Consider the following 10615-nt stretch of genomic DNA (forward strand, 5'->3'; position numbering starts at 1 on the left):
AGGGTTGCTATTATTACGGGTTCAAGTCCCAAAGACCACTATAATGTCCAATTTAGAGAATTTTATTGGCACAACAGACAGCTATAGCCAGATGTCAGGGAGACAATAGCTTCTCCTGTGTTGTGGGGAGCTGGCTGCTAGTTTATATAGGCTCCATTCCTGGCTCAGGGTCTAGGGGCTTATCTAAAGGAATTTGCTGAAGCAGGGAGTAGAGAAGGAAAAGTAGCAAGTTAGTTTGCTAATAGGGAGACTAGATAACAGCTAACAAGGTGAGGGCAACAAGGCTACAAATCAGTTTACAAATCAGGTAGAATAACAAAACTACAAATCAGTCACATTGGTGCCAAGGTCCTTGAGGTACATAGTTAAGTTAATTACTTTAAGGAATGCCTGGGGACTATAATCACACAATAAAAACCATCTGTGAGGCTTGTGTCTGTTTTCTCTGCCTCAAGGCCAGGGGAGCTGTGATGGCTATGGGAAATTCTGAGTTTTCAAGAAGCTCTGTGTTTCACTATGAGTTGGAGGTGACTCCACAGCACACCACCACCACCATTAATGCTGGGGTCAGATCATATCTCAGTGTTGTTTTGATTTACATTAGTGAGGTTGGCCCAGGATCCCGCAGTGTTTCCTTCTGCTATGCATAAAGTCACTATGAGTCGGTACCAACTCAATGGCACCTAACAACAACAATGGCTAATGGAATCCTGGTGTGAATGCGCTAGACTGCAAAGTCAGTTTGAACTGCAAAGTTGGTGGTTCAAGCTCACCAGTCGCTCCTTGGAAACCCTTTACAGGGTCTGATCGTGAACATTTCTTCATGTTTGTTGACTGCCTGAATGTCTTTCTTGGTGATGTGTCTGTTCATAGCCTGTGCCCATTTTTTAATTGGGCTGTCAGATGTGTAGTTTTCTATACATTTTATAAATTTTAGATAGATATTAGTTGCTTGTCTGATACATCATTACAATTTTTTTTTTTCCCAATCTGTGGACTTTCATTTTACTCTTTTGGAAAAACTTTTTGATGCACTTAAGTGTCATTTGTAGGCAGCCCCAGTCATGTATTTTGTCTTCTACTATTTGTGTGTGTTTGTTATGTTTAACAGTGTATTTATACCACGTATCTGAGTCCCTAGGTTTGTCTCTATTCTTCCACCGATGATCTTTATACATTTAGGGTTGCATTTAGATCTTTAATCCACATTGTTTTTGTATATGGGGTGAGATACTGGTCTTGCTTCACTCTCCTGTAAATGATTTCTAGTTTTGCCAACATCATTGGTTGAAGAAACAATCTCTTTCCCATTTCACATGTTTTTAGCCCTATGTCAAACATCAGCTGACTGTGTGGATGGATTTACTTCCGAATTCTCAATGTTGTTCCATTAATCTCTCTATCTTTTGTTGTACCAGTACCAGGCTGTTTGGCCACTGCAGCTGTGCAGCAAATTTGACATCAGGGAGTGAGAGGCCTCCAACTTAGTTCGTCTTAAGCAATGCAACTTCCCCGAATGTTTGGGAGAATTCACCAGTAAAGCCATTTAAACTCTGCTATTCTTAGAGGTCCTGGTCCTGCCCTTTCCATCTTCCTACTAGATGAGATGCTACCAGAGAGGCTGCCTTTATGAGCTTTAAATACCAATGAATCACCATCTCTTTTCCAATCCATCAATCAAATTCAAACACCTGTCAAACTGTATGGTTAATGATTCCTTTCCCAGTTTATTCCTCTACATTACCAAGCATCTAGAGCACTGTTTGGGGTCTTTTTTTAGATGGCATAGGTCTGGGCAGTGATTCGTTCTGTTGTGCATAAGGTTGCTTTGGTTTGGAAACTGACTTGATAGCACCTAACAACACAACACAGCACCGGTGGCATCAAGAACCCCAAGGTTGGAAGTTTGAGCCCCCTAGCTGCTCCATAGGAGAAAGATGAGGCGTTCTGTTCCCATTAAGATTTACAATCTCGGAAATCCTACACAGGGTCGCTACGAGTCCGAACTGACTTAAGGGCACTTAACAACCACCACCAAACACTATGGGCTGCTCCCCTTCCAAATTTCAATGCTTTAAATTCATGAGAAGTTGATTTGCTTCATTTAAACAGATTTTCAAGAGTTGTTTCAGTGCTTAGGAAGAATTTGCTCACTGATTTTACAGTCGTCACTTGGTGGGTCTTTTGTTAGAACTTGTTTGCTATGCCTTACAATATGGTCTTCTTGTTAAATGTCGTCTTCAAATTTTATTTGCTCTACATGTTGTTGTTGTTGTTATGTGCCATCGAGTCGGTTCCGACCCATAGCGACCCTGTATAGGGTTTCCGAGGGTGTAAATCTTTACGGGAGTAGAAAGCCTCATCTTTCTCCCGCGGAGCACCTGGTAGTTTCGAACCGCTGACCTTAAGGTTCGCAGCCCGATTCGTAACCACTACGCTACATAGTTAATACATTAATGGGATAGAAATTTCAATTCTAAAAAAGGCATAAAAAGGAAAAATAAATCTTGCCTTTGTTTGAATCTAATTTATCGAATAAAATTGATATATATTCCTGGTGCTGTTGAGTAGGTTCGGACTCAAAGCGGCCCTGTATAATAGGGTTTCCAAGGCTGCAAATCGTTACAGGAGCAGAAAGCCACATCTTTTTCCCACGGAGTGGCTGGTGGGCTCAAATCACCAACCTTACCCTGTGGAGCCACAACACTCTAGAGACATGAGTGATAGATCTGGTGGCGGTGATGGTGGTGAGACCCCCAGTCTGTTCCGACTCACAGTGACCCTGAATAGGGGTTCCGAGACTGTAAGTCTTCACAGGACCAGAAAGTCTCATCTTTCTTTCGCCCATGGAACAACTGGTGGATTCGAACTACTGACCCTTCAGTTAGCAGCTCAATGCTCCAAATATTTGAGAATAATCCAATCTGTTAAACTCCATAAAATATGTTGTTGCTGTTGCCAAGTGCCATCGAGTCAACTCTGACTCGGCGACCCTGTATCAGGTTTCCCAGGTGGTTTTGAACTGCTGACTCTGTGGTTCAGAGTTCGGTGCTGATGCTAAGGGATTGTTTTACAGTTAGACAAAATAGACAAAGATCTGTAAGAATGCCTAGTTGAAATTTAAAATGAATGTGAATGAAAAAACTAAATGCCAGTGTTCCTTTGCCCTTGAAACCTCCCCTCAGAAATTTAAAAAAATAATTCACTTAACAATTCTAGAGCCAGTTTTTTCTTAATTTTTAATATAAGCCACTCATAACTGTTATATAGCAAAGAATCCATTTCAGTATACAAAATGAAAGTTTGTCATAACTTTTAGCTCTTAATCCTTACTAATAATATAATCACATTATTTATTTATTCTTAAAGGGTAGCATTGATAAATTACATATAAGACATTATGAATAAAAAATAAGTAAACTTTTACCTTATAATTGTAAGAATAGTCAATATAAAAATTATTCACCTGAGAATAAATTCGCTCATTTTAGGTAATATGTGATTTTAGGAAGGAAAATTAAAAATAAAAGGAAAGCGACATGAAAAATACATTAGAGATAAGAATTGCTAGTTTTCAAGAACCAATACCTATTTAGATGCAACATGAAAATACAGCATATTTTAACAAATTCAGGATAAGAATGAAATGTTAAGTGACCATCAGAACAACAACATAAACAATGACAACACTTACCCTAAGTAGAATTAATTGTGCCTATAAAATACTTTAAGTACTGCTAGCAAAGCATATCAGATTATAGTTAGCTACATCAATATTTTTCTCCCACTAGATTGTAAATCTTACAGGATCAAAACGGATCAGAACCCACGAATCAAAGGAACCAAATACCTGAGTCACAGTGAGCAAAATATTTGTTGAACAGAAATTACTTTCTCAATGTTTTAGTAAAATAAAAATGCTGATATAAAATAGTTTGTGCCAATTTAAAAGAAAACAAATGTCTTACAACAAAACTTAAGAGTCTGCTACTAAGAATGAAATGGAAAAATAATGGCATCTACAAAGTGAACCCTAACGTGTACACTCATTAAAATGGTTTTTGTTATTACTAACGGCTTGATACCTGGACGACAGACAGAGGTGTGCCTTATCCCGTAACCACAGTAACTCAGTAAGGCCCCATCTTTACTTTTAGAATTTGATCATGGGTGGAAAAACATAAGCTAAGTGATGCTGCTTTTATCCCAACAGCATCACTTAGTTTATATATTTCCCAATAAAGATCCCTAATATATATTAATATTTATTTTGGTATAGAAAAACTTCTTGAGATCAGAAATGTCAAGACATTTAAAATAAAGTTAATATTTGAGGGGGCTTCAAAAAAATTCATGGAAAAGTAGATTTAAAAGATAATGGAATTTTTCCACGAACTGTTGAAACCATCTCATATGTTCAAAAATATGAATTCCAAACTGTAAATAAACTTCACATTTGATTTTTAAATCTTTTTCTCCCTTCTACCTTACCCTTCCCTAATTATTAAATTATATGTCTCCTGAATAGAAAAGATTTTGTTACTCTGAATATGAGAATAGAACATTCCTATGAATAATTTAATTTGTGACCAAAATATCTTCTATGTAAAAACTAAAAAAATAATTCAATGTATTTTCTTAAAAATGTTTACAAGAGTATGCATCATATTCAATAATAATAAAGCAACTGAATAAACACAACAGATAAACTGCATGATTATGAGTCAGGATAATCTCAACTTACACTTTGTAGGAAAAAAATTTTACTTTACATTGATCTTACATACAAAATATTAAGGTTAAAGTTATCAAATGGATGTGCAAAAGCAAGTAACATGCTTGAATTTGAAATAGTATCTCAGGATAGTCAGGTCTGTACTAAGTGTGTTTCTTACACAAAATTTAGTGTTGAGGTTATACAGAGCTACAGAGACACTCTGGGTATTCATATGAATGGTGGTGGGGGTGTGCCGTGGAGTCGGTTCTGACTCACAGCGACCCTGCATAGGGTTTCCGAGGCTGTATATCTTTGCGGGAGCAGAAAGCCTCATCTTTCTTCTACGGAACAGCTGGTAGTTTCATACTGCTGACCTTGAGGTTAGCAGACCAACTCGTAACCACTACGCTACCAGAGCTCCTTATTCATATGACTAGATGATCTAGAAGATGTCTCTTTAAATGGATGGCACCATTCAGTAATGACTTGCTTAGAAATGCAATGTGCTACTTATTAATTTATGTACAAAGGTAAAGAACTTCTCTCAACGGCATCTAGAATGGTATCCATCATAGAGTGGTGCTTAGCTAAAGAATGAAAGAGACAGGCTCATGTGAAGGGTTTGAAATTAGTTTGCTATCATGAGGCAAGTGAATGATAAGGAAAGATTTTTAAAAATAGTGCCAATTAAATCTTACAAAGAGAAATCATGCCACTGTAGGTTATAAAATCCAAGCAGAAACTTGTTAACTGGGCTCCTTGAGATGAGTAAGAAGATCTGAGATAGCTGGTGAAGTATACGTCTTCAGGAATGTGTACAACAATTGCCAAAGCAACAGGAGAAAAAAGCCAGTCACGGATCAAGTGTCTTGGAGTGAAAATAAGAAAGGAGTGTTGTATTTCAATCAGTTGCTAGAGCCTAAAATCACAAGTGTCTTCTTTATAGAGCTAAAGTTCGTAAGTTTTATCTACATTAAATAATGACTTGGTTCAAAGGCTTTGCTATCTAAAGTAACTCAGTGCCAAACTCTTTCAATCTTATTCTTTAAAACTCTCTGTAATCCAACAATCAAACACACTTCCAACCTGTTAGTTTTTTCAAGTTTGTACTTTCATTCATCTGGTTGAAATATGGCATGTGGTAGTGTGAGTTACACAATGATATGGATGCTACAAGGAAGTATTTCTAAGACTACATTAATTAGGATTAGCCCTAACCTAACCTCAACTGTTCCACAGAGTAAATCTTGGCTTCTTATTAAAGGAAATTATGTATACTTTAGTTCTAATTCTTCGTAAATTAATCCTGCCCAGTTTTGTGTTGTTGTTGTTTTTTTTAATATATGTTCCACCATGTCCCAGAGCAGAGCCGAGGTGAGTTCCTAAATAAATCTATGCAGTGATAACAATACTGTACTGAATATGATATAGAGAAAAGGCACTAATAAAAATTATTACACAAGAAGTTATTTTATCCAGAGAGTAAAATAAATTTGTGCCTTTCAAGAGGAGATGCCAAAACAATTGATATCTTCCATGAAGGAGGAGAGGGAAGATACGGTCTAACTCTACCTCTTCAGGTGTCTGCCATTCTAGTCACAAACAGTCAGAGAATCAGACCATTATATTGTAAGATACTAGATACAGTCTTTTTGTAAGTATATTGATCAAAATATCTTTGTATTTTAGTATAAGCAAAAGAAATGACAGTTGCCTATGTCTAAAAGCACCTGACAGGGTCTTACTTCATTGGCTGTGGTTGAAGAGTGCCCCCTAGTGGACACCTGAACAGACACGGTCCCTTGTTTAAGTTCTCAGGGAGACCAATTTTTATTCCGTTTCTTTCAGAAGTTAGGAGAAGTAAGAAACTTTTTATCTGTTTTCCATGTGTTATCTATGCATTCGTGTTTTATTCAAATTGCGGCATTCCATATTTATATGACAAGATACTCTAGAGCTCAAAAACTAAAGAAAACTTCAAATTAATGTGAATTCAAAGCAGTTTTTGAAAGGTGGAAAAGTAAGTGCCCTACTTGACATACAGATTACAGTTCAATATACTTCACATACAGACATGCAGGATCAATTAGTTATCCATAAATTTTATTTGAATAAAGCAAAACACACAACCAAAGCATTTCAATAGGAAGCGTAGTCAAACCAGTGAAATAAGCAATTTCTTTGTCTGGTATGTTTTCATGGTTCTCTGGTTACTACTAAATAATAATTCTTTAAAATCAAGTGAAGAAGAAGTAAGTGCAATAAGCAGATTTGAGCAGTATGAGTTCAAAACACGACTCTGTCCTCCTGTCTTCTCTCCCACCAGAGTGTGCTGTTTAAAGTTCCACAGCTATTGTCTTCCTCCTCTTGTTCCTTAGTGAGCTCAACAAAAACCTACATGAGAGAACAGGAATGAATACAGCCTGCTGGATCCCATTTATCTCAAGAGAACGCTTAATTAAATCACAAACTATGTGACGCTGCATCTAATTATATACACCACTCAATTACCAAGTGAGGTGGATTTATATCAATAGTACTCAAACAAGAGAGTCATCTCCGGGAAGTACGGGCAAAACTTCATTGTAGTTAGACAATGAGTAGGCTGTGCTTTATGATTAAGATATGTAAGTAGCACTGTCCTAACAGACGATATGAAATGCCACCGCCTTTATCCAGTTTCTTTACCAAACTGAAGAAACTGAGCTATTCCAAACATGCTGAGAACCTACAGTTGTTAAAATTATATAAAATGTTTAGGCATATTCTACACCAATCTGTCTTTGGGTCGCAATCTCCCTCCCTTCTCCAATATAAGCCTAAACAATTGGAATAGCAGACATGTTCATTTATAAAGTTTTTTTTTAATTTTATATTAACAACTAAATGAAAAGCAAACCTACAGGATGGAAGAGAAATTTTGGGAAACATATATCAGATACTGGTTGAATCGGCAGGGAATGTAAAGAACTCCTACAACTTAACAACAACAACTTAAACAACCCAATCAAGACATGGGCAAAGGACAATGAGTAGGCATTTCATGAAAGAAGATGTACAAAAGTTCACCCAGTACATGAGAACCACTTGATGCAAACAGGCGCGTTGTTGGTAAGTGCTGCCCAACGGTTTCCAATGGACAGAAGCCCTGTCTAGGGTTTCCGAGTGGCTGGTAAGTTTGAACTGCCAACCTTATGGTTCAGACCAAATTTAAGGTCCAGTGCATTATCCTACAGTGCCACACCAATAGGCATATTATTGTTAAGTGTCTCTGAGTTGGTTCTGACTCATAGTGACCCTATATATGGTTTCAACGGAGTGGCTGGTGGGTTTGAACGCTGACCTTGCGGTTCAAACCGACTTCGCAGTGCAGTGCATGCACAGAATTAGGCATGGGGAGATGTGTATCAAACACAATGAGATTTGTTTCACTCCCACAAGGGTACACAACAATGAACACAAAAAAAAAATCCGGAAAACAAATGTTGGTGAGAAGAATGTGGCGAACCTGGAACGCTCATCACAGCTGGTAAGAAAAGCACAGCTGCTAAAGAAAAGAGAGGGACTGGGTGCTGGTGGCCAGGAGGCAGGATTGCAGAATGTGCCCTCTGGTTGTTCAAATTAATATATATTCCTGAGTGTTTGGGTGTACAACCCCTCACTCTCCCCCGCCCCACCAAAAAGAGAAAGGAAAAGAGAAACAGAGGGAATGGAAGCAAATACTGTTGAATGATGATTCACAGAAGACTGTAATCATTACAATGAAATGATGCCGTAAAGCCCATGTTTTCAATGTAAACTATCACTAATTCACAATAAAAATATTTTTTAAAAAATGAAAAGAGATCATGATGAAAAAGGATGTATCTTTTCTAAAAGTTGATTAAAATAAATTCTACAGTCAAAAAAAAAATAGTACAGCTGCTATGGAAAAGCGTTTCGTGGCTCCCCAAAAGTTAAGCCCAGATACTCGGTATGATAACCCAGGGATCCCACTCCGAGGCACGCATCCAGAGACCTGACAGCAGCAGCACAAACAGACACCTGTGCACGCCGACAGCCGAAAGGTGTCCATCAGCAGGTGAGTGGGCAAACACAATGTCCAACACATGCACAACAGAATCCTACTCAACCATGAGGAGCAGTGAGGTCCTGGGGCAATGTGAACCCTGAAAACACGATGCTGAGTCAGACGTATCAGTGGCACGTGTATGAAATAACAACGTCCAGAGGCCGTTGTGAGGGGTGGGTTGTTGTTAAGTGCTGTCAAGTCGGTTCAGGCTCATAGTGACCCTGTATAGGGTTTCTAAGGAGCGGCTAGTGAGCTTGAACCGCCGACCTTGTGGTTCAAATCGATCTTGCAGTCCAGTGCCTTAACACACAGTGCCACACCAAGACCCTGTGAGAAGTGGGGAAAGGAGTAAAGGGGAACCATTCTTTAGGCATCAGTAAGTTTCTGCTTATGGTGATGGAAACTCAGTGACAATTAAGGGAGAGGTCAGGGTTGTACAGCCTCATCAACGGAACTGACGTCACTCAAAAGTATGAACTGGTAAATGTTGTGTTATATACATAAACTTTTACAACAATGACAAAAATCCCTAGACATATACACACACACACATACACACAGTAACACTCACACACGAAATATAGCTTTATAATACCTGTTCCAATGTTGCTTGAGAAAAGCTGTATTCTTCAATGGCAAAAGTATGTTTAGCTATTAAAATGTAATAATAATATTAACTTATTAGTATTTTTAAAGAACACAATGGGAGTAACTACTACGGTGGGTACTAATGTTTGTTTTTAAAAAAGATCCCTATAATCAATGCATTTAGATGAGGAGCTGCCAAAAAGCACTTTCCCTTGTCCCTTCTCGTTCCCTCTCCCACCATGCCTTCAGCACTATGGACTCCATGTTCAGTGATACTATCTGAGCTCACCTCTCCCGCCTTCACGCCTGGTATTCCTTTCTTTCGCCTTTTCTTGGGCTTTGTCTTCCATTCTCCAACTCTGTTCTTGACTGCCTGAACTACTCTCTAGTTATGGGTTGTATCTCCATATACTTGTCTGTCTTTATCTTTAGCATCTTTATCCTACCCACCACAAATTTTGTAAATTCCATGGTTCATTAAGTTCTGCTGACACATTCCCGCTCCCCAACACTACGAATTCTCTCTGTGCCCCAGGAGTCCCGATACCACTGTCACTGAGGCCCAGCACCAGCAAGAATTTGAGTACCCACTGCAATAGGGAACTGGGGAGAGATTCTGAAGTTCACAGATGCAGTCTGGTGAGCTGAGGCAAACTCTACTAGAGATGGTAACCGGTTTACAGGACAACGTAATTCACCTATGAAATCCTCAGTAGTGTTTGCAGTGACCTTCATCTTAAGATTCAGTAAGTAAAAGGCTGGCTTAGCCTTTATCAAAGTTTCTAGGAAATCTGAGTCCCAAGTTCTGAATTTTCACAATGAAATTATTTTGTACTTTGAGAACTACCTTGTACTTATTTCCAAACACTACTTACCTTCTTCCAGCTTCGAGAAAGACTGTGAGAGAGACTGCACATCTTCCTTCGGAATTTTAAAAGCCAAAATGGAAGAAAAGCTGAAAACAAATAAAATGTAGAAAAATTCAAAATGCACTACCGTGTTGTAAAGTTCAAAGTCAAAATTAAACTCCAATGATGCATTTTGACATTTATTTGAATACACCTTTTTAAATAACATTTATATGTACAATAAAAATTACTACTTACCAAATAACTTTAAAACTGAAAATACTATAGAATATTAAAAGATCTCATATTAAGATTTAAAACGCCATAAGAAAAGAACCCATACTAAAGGGGGGAGGTTCTTTGCTGGTTGTTGGAATGTGGGGGGTGGGG

The 10615-nt window shown here is 38.2% G+C and overlaps 1 protein-coding gene across 1 annotated transcript in view; it reads right to left on the reverse strand.

Moving 5' to 3' along the window:
- Positions 1-7003: 7003 nt before the first annotated feature.
- ABCA5 (ATP-binding cassette, sub-family A (ABC1), member 5) overlaps positions 7004-10615 on the reverse strand; it is a 96174-nt gene continuing 92562 nt past the window's right edge. The window contains exons 36-38 of the mRNA XM_006872293.1: positions 10253-10332; positions 9385-9440; positions 7004-7111 (exon numbers count right to left, since the gene is read on the reverse strand). Coding sequence (XP_006872355.1) covers positions 7004-7111; positions 9385-9440; positions 10253-10332 — 244 coding nt within the window. The remainder of the gene's footprint in view (positions 7112-9384; positions 9441-10252; positions 10333-10615) is intronic.

This window comes from Chrysochloris asiatica, unplaced genomic scaffold, assembly GCF_000296735.1.
Source record: "Chrysochloris asiatica unplaced genomic scaffold, ChrAsi1.0 scaffold00192, whole genome shotgun sequence".
NCBI classification, from domain to species: Eukaryota; Metazoa; Chordata; class Mammalia; order Afrosoricida; family Chrysochloridae; genus Chrysochloris; species Chrysochloris asiatica.